Source organism: Cheilinus undulatus, linkage group 11, assembly GCF_018320785.1.
Source record: "Cheilinus undulatus linkage group 11, ASM1832078v1, whole genome shotgun sequence".
Classification (NCBI taxonomy): domain Eukaryota; kingdom Metazoa; phylum Chordata; class Actinopteri; order Labriformes; family Labridae; genus Cheilinus; species Cheilinus undulatus.
The window spans coordinates 46,391,903-46,413,804 of NC_054875.1; the positions used below are offsets into that span (position 1 = coordinate 46,391,903).

The 21,902-nt window shown below is 40.1% G+C and overlaps 2 protein-coding genes across 3 annotated transcripts in view; both read right to left on the reverse strand.

The window, feature by feature from the left end:
• Positions 1-21,902, reverse strand: part of LOC121517796 (tubulin alpha chain-like) — a 1,079,624-nt gene that overhangs the window by 997,200 nt on the left and 60,522 nt on the right. The gene's annotated exons all lie outside the window — the stretch shown is intronic.
• The window catches only part of lama5 (laminin, alpha 5), a 135,307-nt gene that overhangs the window by 74,706 nt on the left and 38,699 nt on the right, over positions 1-21,902 (reverse strand). For both annotated transcript variants that reach the window (XM_041799810.1, XM_041799809.1), the window contains exons 3-6: positions 5,947-6,064; positions 3,855-3,973; positions 3,257-3,427; positions 1,870-1,967 (exon numbers count right to left, since the gene is read on the reverse strand). In XM_041799810.1, the coding sequence (XP_041655744.1) occupies positions 1,870-1,967; positions 3,257-3,427; positions 3,855-3,973; positions 5,947-6,064 (506 nt within the window). The remainder of the gene's footprint in view (positions 1-1,869; positions 1,968-3,256; positions 3,428-3,854; positions 3,974-5,946; positions 6,065-21,902) is intronic.

Sequence of the window (21,902 nt, forward strand, 5' to 3'; positions counted from 1 at the left end):
AAACCATCTGTTTTTTAAAAAAAAAAGGGATTTGAATAATATGAAAATAATAGATGAATAAATAAAGGTATTTGTTGCTATGATAAGAGTTGTTATTATTCAGGTTAAATATAAAATGTGGATATCACAGCTTAACCTTATGATGGGTCATGGGCTATGGGTGGCCCTGTCTGCACATGACTCTTCTTGGATGTTTATGACTGTGTTCAGCCGTTCTCAGGTAGGAGGGAGTCCCCGGTCTCTGGCACCTTATTTTGGGGGTCACAGGCTGCAAAGGTTGAAAACCCTTGGTCTACTCAATCTACAGATTAGTGGTCTAGTAACCAATACTAGGAATAAACAAACCAGATCAATAATAAATATTCTAATTGATTTTAAAGTAAATTACAGATAAATATAGAGCTACAATTAAGAAAGTAATGGTTCAAGACATCTTTAAAATCTATTAAATGTATTTATTAATATCATTATAATAATTATTATCTATGTAGCAGTTAGATAGATAGTAGATCTTGAGGTAAATAAAAGACCCACAAAACAAACCAGAAGGGTACATTTCCCATGTGTAAGTGCACTTGAACTTTGAAAAGACTCACATCTTCTTGCAGGCAGCGCTGCAGACATGAGCTGCGTTCAGGAAAAGCTGATCGAAGCTCGTCTGCAGAAACTTTGAGCAGAACTGACAAGAAGAGGTAGCCAGTGAGATGCTGGCACACGCTAACTTTGAGTTTATTGATTTGGACACTGATGGCATGCATCTTTGTTTAGAAAGAGATTTTTTTTGTTGTTGGAATATAAAACAGGAATGCTGTCAGTGGTTTGTGGCCAGGTGGGCACGGGATGATGTCAACACTTATTTGATTGATTGCTGATTGCTTTGGGGCCTGCAGTGTGTTAAAGGGTTTAAACCTTAGATTTGCAATCATGATAACTTAACCATAACTTTGACTCAGCAACACGTAAGAAGACAAAAAAACACATTGGTAAAGCCTATAAACACACACCCCCAGGATGCCCATATAAGGAGGTGTGCATTATTCCCACGGCAATTTACCAGGTGAGCTCTGAGGGTTAATGCCACCCATAATGCATCATTTTTACCATGTACACTTGAAGAATTTTATGTAAAAAAAAAAAAAAAAGCTAAGACACAAAAATGGCTAGAACTGCAAAGAAATAATCTAAAAACAAAGCTGCTTCACTTACAGAGGAGATAATTGATTAATTTACAATGTCAACCCTCCATTTAATCGGTTTCATTCAGACTGACACTAACGTCTTGATTTTGGCTTCAAATTAAACATGTTTCGACCTGCTTTGAGTCTGTGTGAACTCTTCAGTAGCAGAGGGTGTCTTGTTTATTTGGACGATATTTGGGAGTAGTTCAAGCTTCAGTGCACTCCCTCCTAATTGAAGCGTCAAGTGTTTCCCTCTCCTCACCTCCTTTGTGTTCTCTCTGGGCTCATGTGTCGTAACAAACCTCCCACCTTATTTGCTGTGCTGGTATGTGGGTACGATGCCAGACACCACTGGCACAGAAAGCAACCACAGCCAAGAATAATTGAAGCCTCTGAGCCTCAGATCAGAGTCATCCCTCGGGGATATTAAATTTTGTAAGGTGCTTTTAGCAGCGCGGAGTGTGTTTGTGTACAGTACGTGTGCATGAGTAGGTAGACCCATCGGATTCTCCATATAAACATAAATCAAAAGCATCAAATCTTACCAAGAATTTCATCTCATCTTCACTGTAAGACACAAAAAGCATGTTCACAAAGACTCCAGTCAAAACAGCGATGGTTGGCCACAAGTCTAGCAGTCTGATATCGTATTGTTATTGTTCCTTCAGAGGTTAAAAATAAAAAGTCTTACTTGTAGGGGTCATTGGGATCCTTGGCATTGCAGGCCTCAGCGTGTCCGTTACAAACACAGCGTCCTCCAATGCTGATGTCTTTGATACTGTAGTAATACTGTAATAAATAAACAATTTATATAATTAACATCAATACACTGGTCATTGTTTAGAATACATTATATGGAAAAAAGTATTTGGCCACATCTCTGCAGGATATTCCACATTCAGCTGTAAGTGATGTTATTAGAAAGTGGAAGAGTTTAGGAACAACAGCTACTGAACAATGAAGCAGAAGACCACGTAAAATTACAAACAACCACTAAGGTACATGGTGCATAAAAGTCATTGCTCTGCTTAAAAGTTCTGAACTTCCACTGGCACAAAGCACAAAAACTGTGAGAGGGAACTTCATTGCTGCAGCTGCATGCAAGCCGCACATCACCAAGTCCAATACCAAGCACTGGACGGAGAGATGTTAGGCAAACCAACACTGGACTTTGGAGCTGTGGAAACATGTTCAGTGGAGTGACGAATCACCTGAATGCCAGGAGAACGTTACCTGCCAGACTGCACAATGCCAAGTGTGAAGTTTGGTGGAGGAGGGATGATGATATTGGGCTGTTTTTCACACCCTTTATCTCCAGTGAAGGCCAATCTTAATGCTTTACCATCCCAAGACATTGTGGACAACACTATGGTTTCAAATGTGTGGCAACAGTTTGGGGAAGGCCCTTTTCTATTCCAACATGACTGTGCCCCAGTGCACAAAGAAAGACTATAAAGACATGGTTTGACGTGGAAGAACTTGACTGGCCTGCACAGAGCCCTGAACCCAACCCCATCAAGCACCTTTGGGATGAACTGGACTGGAGACTGCGAGCCAGGCCTTCTGGTACAACATCAGTGCCTGACCTCATGCTCGACAGAATGAATGGGCACAAATTCCCACAGAAACACTCCAAAATCTTGTGGAATGCCTTCTAAGAAGAATGGAGGCTGTTACAGCTGCAAAAGGGGGCCAACTTCATATTAAAGTACAGTGTCATTACAGCCCCTGTTGATGTAATGGTCATGCGGCTGAATACTTTTGTCCATATAGTGTATAAAGACATGCAGAATGCAAAGTTCTGCAAGAAAATAGCGGAGCTTTTTCTATGTTCTTCTGAGTGTAACTCATGAGAAACAGTCAGAAAATAACAAATGCTCAGGTAATTTAAGGGATGCACGATATTGGATTTTTGCTGATATCCGATATCCGCTGATATTTCCAAACTTATTTCAACTTAAAAACCAGCTGGCTGCTAGAATCAGGCCAGTAAATTTTGGTGGAATATGACTCCAATAGACAGATATTTAAATTAAATAAAAAAATTTTAAAAGAGAGCTGGTTGTCAGTGGTCTTACCCGGCGGGTGACGGTGGGGTCTCGCAGTGCTTTGCCCATCAGGTGTCCCAGCAGTGTGTTGGTTCTCAGGAACCGGAGTCTGATGTTGGTGGCCTTTGTGAACTCTCTGAGGACCGGTGAGTAGGAGAAGTTCATCGCTCCAGGTCGACCGTTTACCAAGGACACGACGATCTGTTGGAGGTGAGGCGCAGCCCGAAAATGAGTATGAAAATAAAAACATTAACAGAAAAAGCTGCAAACATTGGAGGGATTATACCAGCCTGATTAGATAAAAGAAACTCAAAATATGATAAAAGGGATCTGATAAGTATGTTTGCACTTTGTGATTTGCAGTTTCATGATTTATTATACTTAAACTGTGTCATTCTGTCTTGTAATTCCATTTTTTTAATTTCAAAAAGAGCATAAAAGAGTAAAAAATGTCATCACATTGTCTCAAACTCTGGGGTTAAATATCAAGAAATTCAAACTAATTATATATCTAGTCATACAAGACAGAAAAATGCTGTAAAATGCTCAGTTTGAGCTGCTAATTTGTATATTAACTATCCAATAAGATTGTGTTTTCACAAATAATCTAAAAGAGGTAAACACAAACCTCTCCGTTCTCCAGTGGCACGATCTTGGAGTATTCGGTGGTGCAGATGATGTCATTGTCATTGTTGATCCTCTCGATGCTCCTCTGTCCAAAACGCTCGATGCAGTCTGTCTTTGAGGCTACGCAAACACAAAAACACAGTCATTAAAAACATATCATCACTTTCAACACCTTTATGTAAGTGTTTGAGCAGCTCCTCATGTTAAACTCAGTTGAAAACTACCATGTGGTAGCTTAATGAAACGTCTCAGTGATAATTAGAGGAGGATCTCAGGAGGGTGAAGGTCTGTGATTTAAACATTCTTCTTGAGCTGGAATGAACAGTAATCAGCAATTTAAAAATCACAGAAGTTGCAATATTTCTTTAACTTGAAATGTGTCAAAATAGCAGTTTCATTTTTGCAGCAGCAGAATTTTTATGCACATTATGGAAACATTCAAGTGTCAGATTTTTTAGTGTAAAAATGTATGTTTTGTTTTAGTCAAAATGAGTTGCATAAAATGATAATCCCCTTCAGTAAAGCAACTGCTATCACATTTGCAATATAAGCAAAAAATAACTAGTTAATTCTATCTAATATTGATGAAGCTTAGCGTTAGTTCAGGGAAGTCATACCCCAAGCTGTATTCAGCTTATAGACAGCTTCACCTCCTCCACCCCAGCCTCCTCCTTTATAGCATAAAAATTGTTGCACCCTCATATTCAGATTCATGCTACTATGGATTAATAGCTTCTGAAATAATTTCATTTTTTTCAGTACACGTTGTCATTTATGTAACCATCCATATGGGGGTTTCTAGCCATGCAGTCCCTGGAAATTCAAAGCATTGCTGCTGACTAACCCAGAGAGCTTCTTTAGAGCAGAACCTTCTCCACCAAGTAAAACTGTAGATCCACTTTGCAATAAAATGGTAAAATGTATGGTGAGTGTTACTGACTGAATGTAGGTTATAATATAGAATGATTTATTGCTTGAATTTGTTGAAAAATGCATATGTTGAGGAACCTAATAATAATTGCATATTAAATCGCAACTGCAATTTTGGGGGAAAAAAATTACAATTAGATTATTTTTGCAAATCATTCAGCTCTTGTGAGAGCCACTGTCCACAAATGGAGAAAACTGTGAACAGTGGTGAACCTTCCCAGAAGTGGTTGGCCTACCAAAATGACTCCAAGAGTGCATCAACAACTCACCCAGGAGGTCACCAAAAGAACCAAGACCAACATCTACAGAGCTGCAGGCCTCACTGACTCAGTTAAGGTCAGAGTTCATGATTCAAGCCTGAAACTGGAGACATCCCACAGACATCCTCGTTAGCTTAATTGGTAGCCATATTTTTGCCTGTAGGTGTAAATGTGAGCATGGCTGGTTGTTTGGTTCAGCCTTTTGATTGACTGGTAAAGGCTGTACCCCTCTTCCCAGGATCAGCATCCCTAACAAGATGAGCAGTAAAGATAATATATATAATGGTGGATGTTTATTACTTTAAAGCAGAATCTCAAAAACACTCGTTCTTTTGGGCTCCTTGATCTGGAGTTGGTTCACTGAACATTCGTCTACAAACCATGAGTGTGAAGTTGCTTTAAAGGAAAATTCCAGACTTCTTAGTAGGAGTTTCTGGTTGTTACTGTCAGTTAAACTGTGGCGGTTTCACTTCTCTTTCCTCTCTGACACCTCTAATGATGTTTATAATTAATCCCAGCTCATTATGTGGGAGCAACAATCCCCAATCCAAACCCTCTCTGCTCCTCAGATGAACATCAAGCTGAGACCTGTTGGCAGATATGGCTGGAATTCCCCCGGACCACCTGGACTGACAGCTGCCACAGCCAATCAGCTGGCAGCTCGATGATGTAATGACCCCCTTACACCTCTGATCTGATCAACAAAACAAGCGTCTAATCAGACGCCTGCCCTGGGGGGCTGCTGTTTCACTCTGAGATTAGAGGAGAGCTAATCCCAACCCTGGGGGAGGTTAGGAAAGCATGAAGTGATGCTGATGGAATCTGACGCTCTGAGGTCCCTATAACATCTGGAGTGACATGAATGCATCATAAAGCTCTATATTTATGTGGGTTTCTACTCACAAGCAAAGAACTGCCAGGGATGATACGTCTGCCCGAAGTCGATGGATCTCTCCAGAACCCAAAGATCAGGACGAGGAGAGTTTGCAAACTTGATCAAAACATAGGCCACATGGAAGAGCTGTAGAGACACAGAAAGGGAAAAAAAAATCACACATTTTACCATTTTTGCACCAATATTTGCATTGATTTTGAGAGGAAAGAAACATTCCTGCTTTTAATAACAAATTACAGCTGCAGTGACCTAAAGTGATGACCAATGGCACCCCGTCCTCCTCAGGGACGTCCCGTCAAAACCAAATACAGCCTGTCTAATCTGTTATGTCAGGTTCATGTCCCGTTAAGAGCTATTACCAAAAACTTGGTTTCTGTCAGTAATGAGCGCCAGATGTGGCTCTACTTAGAGCTCAGCTCTTCGCCCGTCTGCAGCCTCAGTCTCTTCCTCATGTCATCCTCTGTTCATTTCCTGATGCTGCTCAGACGTGATGACAAACTGCTCTCATGGGCACAGAGGAGCTAAAGCTCCACTGTTTGGTCTGTCGGAGAGAAATCTCTCCCCACACGATGACGCACATAATAACATTAAAACAATCACAATTACATCCAGTCTTCACAGCATCTCTGTGTGAGACAATCAGACAGTGCTGACAGCTCCACATGAAGCACAGAGCAGAATTTATAGCAGTTTTAATCTGATCTTTATTACACCAACGGTACTAAAATATATTTCACAGAGGATTCCTGGCTAAGACAGCATTAAAAACAAGCAAAAATAACACCAACCACCTATTGGAAACCGCTAATCTTAAAGGATTCAGTCTTATTTATTTGAATGATTTTAAGACGGCTGCACAAAGGAGGACTGAGTCTAGAGATGCAGTGAGCTGGCTGCAGCATGCACACAAGCTGGGTGGAAGGCGTCCATCTAACCAGTTGCAGAGGCTTCACTGGAAAGTCATTACAGCAATTCCTGAAAATTCAGGAATCACTGGGCCCACGCTGATGGCAATGTCTCGCAAGCAGAGATGCTTGTGCTACAAACCATGAGCCAATGCTGATGTGTTTTTTCATTGCTTCTTTTGGTGCAAACAATTCTCTCATGTTCAACCATGAAACAGGTCAGAGTTTGTCCAACAGGTGACTTTTTCTCTCTTATTTGATCAGCAGACAAGTGAAACTTGACGGCAGCATTGAAATGATTGGGAACAACAGTTAAACATCTGCTACTGACATCAGATGCATGCATTTCATACTGATGGCCAATGTTTGTCAACAAAGCCAATATGATGTTAAAATGATGCTATGTGAATTCCTAAATGGATGCATGAAGATAAATTGCAAGAAAACTCCTGCACAAACAGAAAAGTTGATGTTGTTTTGTGCTAGTTGTCTCTGTGCAGGAGTTCCTCTGCAGTTCTTGCTGACTAAAGATCAAAAACTTGTCAGACATCCACAGGAAAACTTCTACTTTTGTAGCTGTGGTATAGAAACGTGATGGTTTGTGAAGACTGTGGTGCTTAAATATGTTTTAAATGTACACTTGATATGTCTGTAATTACATTTCTTTCTCAAACAACATATTTTACTTAAAGGTACAGTGTGTAATATTTAGTCTAGTGGCATTTAGTTAGTTGTATTGCAAGCCGATAGCAATGACTGTCGCAGGTGAAGCTAGCAGCCCAGATGCAGTTTTAGCACAACCTCATTATGTCTTTTCACTCTGATTGGCCCGTAATGAAGTGACAGACAGAACGTTCATCCAATCTTTGCTTTGTATGGGAGGTTTCCAAGATAAATGTGAAATAAATTCATGCAATGGATAAATGAAGCAGTCTGTCTGATGGGTCAGGTTAATAAAAGTCACATATATATTTAGAACACACACTGACACTGGGGTTTAATGCCCGTGTTGAAATATGCTAGCCCTCAGTCTCCCACTGGCCTGCACAAGCCTAACTGGGCCTGAGCATGTATAAGTCATTAAGTCACAATATGGCACATGCACTTAATGAGACGTTTCTTCTCACAGTCAACACTGTTGTGTGCACGCAGCACACCAGTGTCTCGTCTCATGCCAAAGTGGACCATCCCAGAGCCAAGAAGCAGCACTCACACTAGTCAAACCAACTAAACTTTTGGCCTTAAGAGTGCTTGGGGGTGGTGCAGATCACCCAGTAATATCAACCTGTTCTTGTATTTCTGACTGACCGCTAGGATTAAGATGAACCACCTGACACTGAAGTCTTCTCTGAGCTTAAACTCAGCTGGTAAAACAAACTGATTTGTCTCCCTTGTCCGTGTTTCAACAAGTTCCAGCATTCAGGGGGTCTCAACCACAAACAGAACGTCTGATCATCCATCAGCAGCTCGGTCCTGTGATCTCCACACTTCCTCCTCCTGACAGTGACTCTGACAGGTGATGACAACAAACAAATGACACACAAAGAGGCGTCAGAACCAGCGCTGCTCCGGCACTGTGGAATGCTTTTGGTATGTTTGAGGAGGATGAATGAGAGAGGGATGAAGGATGGGGATGAGGGATGGAGGGAGAGGACAGGGACGTGTCATCTTCTGTCTGCTGACAGAGAAAACTCAAGTTCATCTATCTATCTTCATCTGTCCAACCATCCATGCTGTTACTCCAAAAAACAAGCGACTAGAAACCACGCCAGAGCTTTAATGACAACCGTGCTTTATTCTTTTTCTCTTATTCAAATTAATATTAGTGTGGGAGTGGCATCATAAAACAGGTGTTTAGGAGAGGTATGAATAACTATGTGAGGATAACGTGAAGGTAAAGAGAGCAGTCCTGACTTCAAACACAAGTCAAACTCACTGTTGTTATAAGCAGATCAGTGTGTGAATGATTGTGTGCTTGACAGATCTAAAGGACAGGAGACAGAGAAGTCGAGACCTCCACTTGTCCCTCAGGGGCCAAAGATATTGAAAGAAAAACCCAGAAGCATTCCTCTGATTCCAGGGTTAAAGTCTGACCTGCTCAGGGAGTAACTCCAAGTTCAGAGGAGATCCTTTAAAGTAAAGAAGACGTTTTTAACAAGAAACACAAGACTGGACCTGCAGAGAGATCTGTTGAGCTGATTCAGGGGTGGATGGAGAGTGTCATACTCTTTCATTTCCAGCACAGCGACATAAAGAGAGAAATCTGAGAGGATTTTTACAAAGTAAAACATCTACAGAGAAAAAACTTAAAAACGATAAAATCCACTTTGCATCAGAGTTAAACTCATTTGACTGAGACAAATATACCTGATTATAAAAGTTTACCAATGCTTTTGGAGACATTTGCATTATTTGTGAAGAATTTGCAGTCACAAAGTCTGTATAAGTGTTTTGTTTCACATGCATTTTCAGTTTTCACCACCTATGTGGGATCAGAAGGACTTGATGACTTTAAAAGCTCAGACTTGTGTTGTAATAAGAAGTAGTTTTACCAGAAAGGATGTCCTCAAACATCTGCAGATGGACTACAAGGACTTTAAGGCCAAGTATGGACAAAATTTGCATTTAGATTCCTTGAAATTTTTCATTTCACATCCAAACAAATTCTCTAAAATTTCCTTTAAATTTTATAAAAGATTTCCAAGCCCCCCTCACCCCCAAAATTTCCTGTCAAATTTTCAAAAATTGACTAATAAATTTCTTAAATTTCTCAATTTATGAGGAAAAAATTGAGGAAATACCTCAATATTTTTGAATTAAAATTCCCCCCAAATTCAGAGTCATACTCCCAAATACTATAACACATTTCCAGCTCTGGTGCCTGTGATAATAGGCTGCATTCAGCTGCTTAAGCTGTAAGCTATGATGGCTTATGCTACATTTGTTAAAGCTAACAAAGCTACACTAGCTATGTTAGCTACATTACCTACGTAACTTACAGAGTTAAATTAGAATAAGTTGCGCCCCGAGAGCTCACACTGCTAAAGTGAAAATGAATGTAGCGACATTGGCCTAAATAGTAGTATTTACCATGTAGCTTGTGTAGCTTCATTGTCTACATAGCTAACAAAGTTACTTAGCATTAGTTACGTTCCCTAGAGCTCACATAGCTAAAGTTAAAGTTAACGTAGCTACACTGGCATATGTAATATAGTGTTAACTATGTAGCTTGTGTAGCTACATTACTTACATAGCTAACAAAGTTACATTAGCACTAGTTACGGTCCCTAGAGCTCACATTGCTACAGTTAAAACTAATGTAGCTACATTAGCTTTAGCTGTAGCTAGCATAGCTATGTAAGCTTTAGCTTTAGCTTAGCATAGCTTAAGCAAGCCCCTGTTTGTGTATCTACTTCTAAAAAAGGTCAAATAGAGTTGAATAAAAAAACCTTCCAAAACAGGAAAAATCAGCAAATTACTGGTAAATAATGTCACTTCAATCCCTGCAGAGACTGTGTCAATAAAGTACCCGAATAATGGGGATAAAAAGAAATTTAACACACTAATTACGGGACTTAAATAATCATGAATGATGTGATCAACTCTAGCAGAGGTAAACTGATGAAAACTGGCCCTGAAAATCAGAATAAAATTTCAAAATAAAAGCACTGTGTCGCCAGCTCTCGCTGGGATTCGTCTGTTTCCTGACCTTTAAAAAAACGATAACTCACACGCTCTTCTACACATCCAACAAAAGCTTCAGCTGACCCTCTTTCTCTCTCTCACACACCTCAGCAGGATTTATGGATTAGCGGCGCCCTCCCAGGTCGGCCTCCCTGAACGACCTGTCCTCCCATCAATCAGACGGCTGTTACCATGACAACATGCAGCTAAATACGGGTCACACTGAGGGGACATGTAAGGAGGATGGAAGATACAGAACAAATTTGCAGAATTTTTCATAACAATGGGGTCAAAATTCAAACTGAAGTTCTGAACAGGCTGAGACGTATATAAAAGTTTTAAATATTTACCTGAATAGATAAAAACGGTGTGAGTGTGTGAGCCAGTGTGTGCTGATGTGTGTATGCCTGAGGAATGTAGGTGTCTCTGTGAGTCTGGCCCCTGGCTGGTTTAATAATTGTACACATTCCTTGGTGGCACCACATTCTCGGTGCCTCAGGTAACCATGGTGATAAGATGGAGACACACAACAAAGGACAGAGGGAAGGATGGAGGGAGGAAGAGAGGGAGACGGGGCAGACGAGAGAATATTTCATCTTAGAAATATCATAAAATTGCATCAACAGAACATAAACAACATATCAGATGTTGAAACTGAGACGGTTTTCCATTCCATCAAAAATATCAGCTCATTTGTAATTTGATGGCAGCAACATATCTCAGAAAAGTTGGAACAGTCCCACAAAAGGCTGGAAAAGTAAGAGGTACCAATGAAAAATAGCTGGAAGAGCTTTTTGCAACTAATCAGTTAATATTTTTCACAATGGTAAAATGTCTCAGTCTCAACCTCTGATATGTTGTTTATGTTATATCGGGAATCAATATGGCTTTATGAGATTTGACAACCATAGACTTGTGCTTTGATTTACACAGCGCCCCAACTTTTTGGATTTCCGTTCATCTGAAGCACATTTTGCATCGTCCTCAGAACAATAGGACATCCTTCATGTTAATCTTCAAAGTGAACAAATATCAAGATAAATTAACCCCCCAGCTTCCAAAAGCTCCTCTGAGAGTTTCAATCGTTACTTGATCGTCTCTCCACATCAAAGCAAAGAGAAAAAAAGATGTAATGGTTGGAACCAAAACCTGGATCAGCATCAAAATCCAATCAACTGATCCAGGTTTAAATGCACCAATCTCTGAGGGCTGATTTCTATTATCTGAATGAAATGAGAAAGTGATTTTAGTCTGATTATTGTCATAAATGTGACAAACGGACTTACAGAGGATTTATGGGAATAAACTATGATGGACAGACGGGCTGAGGTCAGAAGAAGAAAGAGAAATGTTCAGTAGAGCTGTGAGTGTTGAGACGGCAGAATCAGAGCGACAGATGATAGTAGAGGTAGATGATGAATGTTTTCATCCGAAAACCACAACTACTACTGAACTACTGCCAATCTAGTTATAGAATCACCAATGACAATATGAGCACATATTAGTCCACTTTTACCCCTCTAACCTCCATGTACAGAACTTAATGATACTCATATGAGCATTTATGTCTTCTTCATGGAGTAAAGCTCTTCATAACAGAGAGAACTGGCTGTTTCATACACCATGGTTTACTTACACTTGCCAGCTGGTCTATTACATGTGGCCCATTTGAAATTAAAAAGATGAGGACCAAATTATTAGCCCCTCTATGAAAATTTCATTTTTTAAAGTATTCCCAACTGCTGCTAACAGACCAAGGGATTTTTAACACCTTTTCCAATCATTCTGGTTTTATTTTTGATGCTTACATTATTTTACTTTGATTGTTTTATTTTACATCCATCCATATGGAGGTTTCTGCCTGTGCACTCCTTGGAAAGTCAAAGCATGCTGCTTGACTAACTAGAGACTAAATTAACATGAAAAAGATGCAAAATGTCACAAGTTAAAGACACTATTCTTGTGTAAATCCCTGACAGTTTTAATCTTTCTGACTCAGATAAGAGGAGGAGTGAAAGGAAACGGTCTACTCTGTCTCACTTTGTCTCTGCAGACTCGTACAGTGGTGCCAGGCTGAGGAACAGCTGCTCTAATCACACAAACATGGCCACACCACTGATAGAAACAAGTCAAAAAGATGATTCCTTTAAGTACAACATCTCTCTGGGGACTCTGCAACTGATCTGTGTGTCAGGCTTGGACGGCTTCCAGAGAGCGAGAGGTCATTCCTTGAATTCCAAGCGTCTTTCTTTCCTCCTCTAATCCTCCCTCAACATACTCATTCATACCAGCTCTCTAATTTTTCCCTCTCTTTTTTCTTTTTCTCTTAGGATCATAATTACAACAACCTCACCATGATTTGTTTAAAGACTGACCTTAACTACAAGCAGATATGTTGCAAAGACCAAGGCTTCAAAAATCTTCATGTGTTCAGTTAAAGCTCCACAATCAAGCGTGCACACTAAAACTTTATAAGCAAGTCAAAAAGCATGGTTTTAATGCCGCCCTTATTATGTTGTGGGCCAATCACTGCAAACATGCACCAGTGCGCAGAGACGCTGAGCCATTATGCATTTATAAAAACCACCACTTCCCATGCATATTGGCCTGATTGCATTAAGCATCTAAAGACGAGGGCAGCCCAATCAAAGGAGTCTTTACTTAGCAGAAGAGGTCACCTGCTGGACAAACTCTGATCTGTTCTCATGGGAAAGAAAATGTCAGTACATGCATTTAAAAACAAGCACAGCAGAAGTATCGCCAAAGATTTTGAGCAACTACCAAAGATCTATGCCATCTTTACATCAAATATTTTCTGCTTCCCTGACATTTTAAGCCTCTCTTGCTCTGCCATCTCCAATCTGAGAACACAAACCCTCCTGTAGATACCCTTTTAAAGGGGAAATGTAAGGAGTACTCCAGGGGGAGGAAATGAACATCTGCTGCTACGTTGAGGTCGTCTCCACTCTCCGTACATCTCTGTCTCTCTGCGGGGGTTCGGGAATGTCCGTCTACTCTTCCAACAGAATTCCACGACAGAATTCCAGAACAGGAATCCGGAGTAAAGACTCTCAGCGCTGCTCTTATGTTTCAGTGAGAACATTTTCACACTGCTTCAGATTCCCTGGTGTAAAACCAGACGCCTCTTTAAATGTGTCTGTTTGAATTATAAGGGCTGAAAGTGAGACTGTCTATCAAAGCAGACTTCTTCTCAGCTGCACTGATTTATTCGCCAGGGAAGTGTGAAGGCAGACGTGTTTATGGCTGTTCCAAACGTCCACTCACAGGAAAGGTTAAGCCTGCTGTCAGACGGAGGGCACAAAATGATGAATGTGTTAAAAGGGATAGAATTTTCTGACACCCTTTGTGGCTCTTAAGGCAATCAACCAATTATATTTCAGTGATCTTCAACAAGAAAAGAAAACCTGCTGCATATTTTATATCCTGTCTGGTCTGGGAACACCTCGGGATCCCCCAGGAGGAGTTGGAAAGTGTCGCTGGGGAGAAGGATGTCTGGGTGGACTCGCTCAACCTGCTACCACCGAGACCCGGACCTGGATAAGCGGAAGAAAATGGATGGATAGCAAGAATGTATGACCAGATCAACTGAACTAGAAGTGTGATAATGCCTTTAAAAGGAGACTGATTTCCTGTCCCAACAATCCAGACTGGACGGTCATCAGCTGAGGAAATATGGGCAAGATCGGAGTTGAATGTGCTAAACCATGGTAAAACTGGACTGGACCAAACCCGATCATTTTGTTGAAACAGATACAGGAGTGGTATGTGATGCCGGTCATCCAGGCTTTAGACAGAGGCTTTTAAACTCCTGTCTGTTGACGTTTTACTGTGAATTTTTTTTTTTTTGCCTGAAAATTTACTACTTTCAGGACACAAGAAGTAGCTAAAGAATTAAGAATGTTTTTATTTTTGCACTTTGAACACTTTGCATAGTCGTAAACAGCTCAAAACATGGCCTTTTTGGTCGAGTTTCTCCATGCAGAAATCACCACCTGCCCCCCACCTGGAGTTCTCCACTGCTGCAAAGAACCTATAAATAGAATCTGACTGGCTACATGTCACATGAGAACTAGCCAATCAACACATAATCATGGGTGCCACTGACACAGTAAGTGTGTGACATCACTTCCTGCTTCCTGTGCTCTGTGCCATATTATGCAGAAAGGAGTGGTGATAAATTGATTATTTTTGGATCATGCAATTTTGCTGTTGCCACATTTAGTACATTTTGCACTTCATTAAAAATGCATTTCAGTTTCAAATATCAGTCTGAAAGTCTTTGATGTGCCATAAAAGCAGAAATTTTGCAGCAGGAATCATCTTATGTCTTCCTTGATTTCATTTATCATCCACAAAGATCTACTAGTATAGTCCTGAATGAAAATAGGGCTGATAACACCAGAATTAAGCCCATTCCAGCAGTGGATTACATTATCCCCCAAGCATGGATGGAGAAATCTCACACTGAAGCTGTAAATGGTGAATTTAGCCTGAGGCTAACTGACCTGTAAGACTCTTTAAAGCTCTCAGTGTAACGTTGAAACATGTTTTTTCAGCTTTTAAGCACTGGAGTTAAGTCTAAAAGGTCTGACATGGACTTTGACATTATCCACAGGTCTGTAAATAAGAGACAGAGAAATCCCAACCAACACTCTTAAAGGAAACCTAATAACAGGCCGCACGTTCCCAATAAGCAGGTCCATATTCACCCCACACAGCTGCCTTTCCACTGCCCAGAGGCTTCATACGTACAGACAACCTGCAGCTTCACACCTTTAACATCTACAGAGCCGGCCCCGACACGCTTCAGCAGTGAGCTCAGAGTTTCTAAAAACACTCCAGAAATGTAAAGACTACAGACTGTCTGTCTTTATCGCTCCATCTTCATGCTGCTCCGCACACTGTCGAAGGTTCTGCACATATACGCTCGCTCCGACATGTCAGGACTGGAAATGAAAAACGCTGGGTTAAGACTCGGAGATGAGCTGCGTTCCTGGGATGTCACAAAGTCGGAAATACTGACTTAATCCTGGAAAAATCGAGCGGTGTGGCCCCGAAAGATAAACCTTTTTCTTGGAAAGCTGAGCGAGATTAAACAACAAAATGAAATGGTTGAAAGAGATAAAAAAGGAAAGTGATTCAGTCAAAAGTTAAATAGGAGAATGTTGAATACTACTTCAACTTAAAGGGATACTTCAACATTTTGGCAAATTCGCCCATTGCCATAATTCCTATAGTCTTAGTAATAGGTTTGTTACCTTCAGTTGTCCATGCAAGCTGTTTTTAGATCGGCGCTGCCGAGTTCGGACCTGCTGTGCCAACTCAATTTAAGCAGACGGTATTCCGGCTTTCTCTCATCAAACTCATCAAATACACAATCCAACAACTCCAAAACACTCTCGTGGACAAATTGTGACCTACACATTCACCACGCTATGAAATAATGTAACATTATGACGTATGAAGCAAATACTCAGAGTAAACTTGAGTAAACCACTGGGCGGAGTGACACAGTGCAGCAGCCATGTCTGGAGTGTAGTTCCGGCTTTGCATTTAGCTTAAAAACATCTCCATCTCGTAATGTTTATTATTTATTTCATAGTGTGGTGAATGTACAGGTCACAACTTGTCCACAAGAGTGTTTTGGAGTGGTTGGATTGTGTATTTGATGAGTTTGAAGAGGGAAAGCCGGAATACCGTCTGCTTAAATTGAGTTGGCACAGCAGGTCTGAACTCGACAGCGGCGATCTAAAAATAGCTTGCACCAACAACTGAAGTTAACGAACCTATTACTAAGACTATAGGAATTATGGCAATGGGTGAATTTGCCAAAATGTTGAAGTATACCTTTAAGAGACATTTTCTGCTTCCTTCACGTGTCTTTGACAAAGGAGTATCTGTAACAGTGTTACTCTGGACCAGTGATACTCAACGTGTGGCTCTTTTGTGATGATTTGTGGCTCTTTTCTGTCTTAATCTAAAATATTATTTCCACAGAAAACCTTAAATAAAGGGACACTTTGACCTCAGAAATGATCCACTAATCAGTTTGTTTCCCACACTTAAACAGTTGGCTTTAACTGTCCGCTATTAACTTTGTCTGTATATTTCCATTGCCCTTATTTGCATTTTTTTGCCATTTTTAATCCATTTATACTGCTTTAAGCCCATTTTTGTTGCATCTTTTTGCCACTTTTTTGCCCAGTATTGGACTCTTTTATCCTGCTTTTTACTATTTACAATTTTTTTTCCCAATTTTTGCCACTTTTCAACCATTTGAACTGCCTTTTGCCATTAAATGCCACCTTTTTTGCTGCCTTTGGCCCATTTTAGTCAATTTTCACTCCTTTTCTTGTTTTTACCACTTTTTGACCAATTTTGCCACCTGTAACACATTTCTTGTCACTTCTCAACCAAATTTTGCCACTTTTTTCTCCCATTTTTGTAATTTTCCACCCAGTATTTGACATTTAAAGCCGATTTTTGCCTCTTTTTGACCATTTAGCCCCATTAAACTGTTTTTTATTGCCACTTTAACCCATTTTTCCACTTTTCACCACCTAAATTGTTGCTCTTGCAAAAAGGTATTTTTCAACATTTTGGCTCTTTGGTTGAGCAGGGTTGCGTAAAGCTGCTCTAGACTCTCTTAGGCATTGCAGAGAGAAGAGCAGAGAGGAGAGAGACAAAAGAAGGTGATAGTGAGGAGAAGAGGAGATAGAGAGGAGGATGCCAAGAGGAGCAGAGGAGATAGAGAGGAAATAAGAGCAGACATGTAGAAGATATAAGGAGGAGAAGAGATAAAACCTCGTCATGGAAAGACTGACTGAGACTTCTTCTCAGGGAATTCTTATCTGAGGAGACAGAGAAGACAAGAGGTCTGAGTGGGCAGAGAGAAGTGCGTATGGTTTAAGATACTGGTTTTTAAACCCTTATTAAAATCTAGTTGAACTGACTTTTGGTATCTCATATTTAAAAGATGTGGATTTTAGAAGTTGTTCATCCATTAGTTCTTGCTGTTTAAATTTACTTGTCTTTTAATGACCCTTACTGTTCAGCTTTTCTTTTCTTGCAGTATAACTTCACATAAGTGCAGATCTACACAAAATGCAGAAGCTTCCTCCTGCAGGGTATGAGGGTAATTACTTATGTGCAAAAACAATGAATCAAAACAATATATCATTTGGCAACTATGGTAGATATGTATGCATGTATAATATCCACAAAAGCAGGAGTTTTCTGCAATTTTCTACAATAAAAATCAGTCTGATATCAGCAGCCACTGTCAGAGAATGAACCCTGTACGTGCAGAGTCTCTGTATGTACATTCAGGATAACAGTGCTGCTGTCACAGATACACCTTCATGACTCCTGAGGCAGACGTTCAGTTACGTGAGGCTGATCTTGAGTATTTTTTTCCTGCTACCAGCAGCCCTCTGTCCTGATGTTGTAGCCACATGTTAGCTCTGTTAACAGCACGCATATGCAGCTGCAGATGCTTCCTTCAAAAACAGTCATTCCTAGTACTGCTACAACAAAATGGAGGGCTGTAGATATGACAAAAAGAAGAAGCCTGGAGGAATATAGATTCTTCCACTAGTCAATGACTTGTTCTCAAACTCAGCCTGACTGTCAATCATGGCCTCAGGGTGTGGAAACTCCGCCATTTCGAGTGTGTTCTTTATCTTTTATCTTTGTGTGTTTAAGACCTTGACAGTGACGACGCTTTTGAGGAGTGACGACAGTTTGTCTGGTCTTGCCAAATTCCTTTAAGTTTAAACATTCAAGGACAATAAAAGCAGATTAGAGTCAAAAAAAGGCTTTTTAGGACTTGTATCAGAATCAGGCAAAGTTCACATCTCACCTTTTCACCTGTCCCTGTTTCTCTCCTCTAATAATCCCTCTCTCGCGGCTTTCAAATGGGTGAAAGTAGAGCCAGGCTTTCCCTTTTTACTGAACAGTTTGATGATTCAAACTTTTACATCCTAACTTGAATGGGAATAATTCGAGATCCGGAGCATGGGTTCACATTTTCCACATCTACACCAGCAGGTAACTCACAATCTCCTGCTCAAAACTTTCAAACGAAGCTCTCTGCTCTAAGCCCGCTGCCTGCTTAGTGTCGTTCATTCATTGCTGCCAGTGTCCTGAATAACAGTTTCCTTATTTTGGAGATGAAAAGTGTCAAACTATTACTATTTTGCCTCTTTTTACCAACTCTATCCAATTTACACCAATTTTGCCAAATCTTTACCCATTTATATCATTTTTTACCACCAATTTTTGCCAATTTTAACACATTTTGCCACTTAAAACGCATTTTTGTCCATTTCCACTACTTTTTTCTGCCTGTTTTTGTCATTTCTAAACCAATTTTTGCCACTCTGCCCAATTGTTGCCTCTGTTGACCCATTATTGCAACTATTAACCACTTTTTTCACCCATTTTAACCACATTTCAATATTTCTTATGCCCATTTTTGTCAGTTTCTAACACTTTATCATTCCATTTCACCTAATTTTCCACCCATTTCTGCCAATAAAATCCCATTTCGGACACTTTTTAATCCCCTCTTACCACTTTTTTATGCCTGTTTTTGCCACTTTAACCCATTTCTGCTACCTTAAAAATGTAATTTCACCACCTTTTCCTCCAGATTTAGCCATTTTAATTCTTTTAAGAAGGCTATTTACATGATTTCCTATTGCACCATTATCACATATCATACAGCACCATATCATATCAAAAAAGTAGATTAAAGTCAGCTTTATAACTCATGTATCTATGTAAGAGGGGAAAAATCAATGATTGAAAAGTGAAGGCAGAAACTCATAAAACCTGACATTAAAATAGAAAGAGCCAAACTTGTTCCCAGGCTTTTTAAATCTGTGAATGATAAGATAACTCTGACAAAGTTCAGATGTTTCCTCACTCCCTCCTCTGACATTTTACAGCCTGAACGTCTGCTGAAAATGTCACCTGGGAAAAAGAAGCTCAGAGTGTTTCAACTGTTTCCAAACTCAGAGCGGAGAGGAGGGAGAGTTTGATAAAACCGCTCAGATAGGGAGGACGGGAGCAGCTCTGCTGTGACCTCGACTTCTCTTCACCTTCCTCCTCCTCCTCCTCCTTTATGTGCTCCCTTCTTCTCTCATTGTAACAGACAGCCGGGGTAAATCCAGTGATTAGCACAGACCAGGAGGAGGAGAGATAAGGGAGACGAGGAGGAGGAGGAGGAGGGCAGGTTGTTTTAATGAGGACAGAGACGAAGGAGGAGAAGCTGGTGGATCATGTTCAGCTTCACACACCACAGACTTAAGGATGTCATCCGTCTAGTTTCACGTGTAACATTGGACACTTTTGTCCAACAGTTTGGTTCTGACATGATTACTAGAAAACATTTTCCCATCTTTGTTCTAATAGTTGTGACAGAGTCTAATTAACAGGTTTAAGCTGACGGACAAACTGTGCCTGCCTTAAACCACCTCTTCTCATCTACACAGAGGTCAAGCTCAGGGTCTGGGGCAGGTGGAGTCATTGCCTTGTTCGAGGTCAAAAGTGAGGTCAGGGCTGCAGGGTTACGGCACAGTAGAGCCCTGGAGACACGGCCTAGGTATGTTCAAGTCAGGACACACTAGGCAGTGAAGAGAAGCCTCAGGATTCTCCACAAGATTCCCTTTAACAGGCTCTAGAAAGACATGGCATTGAGCAAATGTGCACCATATATATACACTTACATGTATGGAGCCTTGGTTATCATCATTAGTGTGGATGCTGAGTCAGCAACTTCCTCCATGCCTACCCACTCCTTCATATTTTATCATACTGACATTGTTCAAACTTTATTAATTTCAGCTTCATTCAGGTTTTATTGTTGTAACTTTTCAGATTTTTATCTTTTATACTTTTTGAATAATTAAACTTTATTTAAACAATGTTAAACAGATGGGAAAATTTTCCTAATTTTGAATTTCTTCAACTGCTTATAACTTTAGTTACTTTTATGCTATTTCAACCATTCCACTAATAAACTATTCACCTTTTTCTGCTCTTTCCAGCTATCTTCAATACTTTATTCTGCTAGTTATAACTGTTAAAATAGTCAGCTTTTTCTAAAAACTTCTTAACATTATTTCAAATGGGAAAACTCTTCAAATCCTCTTAAACTTCTACTGATTCTTAGGCTTCTAACTTCGGCTCACTTTCACATACAGACTTCATTTTTGCTTTAAAATACAGACAAACTCTTCAGTTACTTCGGAATGATTCACATTATTGATATCTTTGGCAGATATTTTCAAACTCCTAATCAAACCTAATCAAACTGATACAAAACTTGCTTTCTCTGATGATTAATCTTCTATTTTCATCTATTTAAAGCACTTTTTCCACATTTTCATCATGTAACTACTAAAGTAAATGACCTTCATGACATTTTTGGCTATTATTTAGGCTTTTCCAGGTATTTTCAGCAGTGTTTTTCACTGCATCTCAGCATCCCCACACTTCTTCTGTCAGGAAAAGCATTTTTTCTCATTGATCATGCATTACTCTTATTTTGTATTAAGTAGAATAGAATTGAAGTTTTACCAGAAATACCAAGCATTCACTCTCTGATGTTTGTAGTCAATCGTCTACAAAGATATGAGACATTTCTACATTCATACGGTGCCCATCAGGCAGGCTGACAGTCGTAACTGTTGTACTCTGTGCCAAATATTCCCAGTTTGTTGGAGTGATGGGCGGACTGTTACTGGTGACAGAGAGACCTGAGGAACTCCAGCTGTTGGTTTTAAAGGAACTCATCACAGTGAATGAAGCTCCCAGTCTTTAGTAAACACCTCCCCTTCATCCGTCTGTCCTCGTGTCTGTCTGCTGTGATGTTTTTCGCAGATCTGTTTGGAGTGTTCAGCTCAGCGTGATGAGGTTTAAATGTGGACTTTGGTCTGTGGAGCACGTCACGGTCACTCACTGTTGCTGAACTCTGACTAAGCTTCATTAACACACCAACCGCTCACTGAAGCGCACGCAAAACACACAAAGTTCAGACGCTTGAGGCTGGCCAGCATTTGCCCCTTTCCTGATTTTGTATTTTTTGGCGTGTTTGTAACACTTAAATGTTTTAGATCAGCAAACTACAATTAATAATAGACAAAGATAATCAGAGTGAATACAAAATGCAGTTTTACATTATTATTTCATTTATTAAGGGGAAAAAAGTCACCCAAACCTGCCGGCCCTGTGTGAAAAAGTAATTCAAAGTGAAGTAGACTAAAAGATCTCAACACATCATGGCATCGAAAGAAATTCAAGAACAGGTGAGAAAAAAAGTCACTGACATCTTTCAGTGTGGAAAGGGT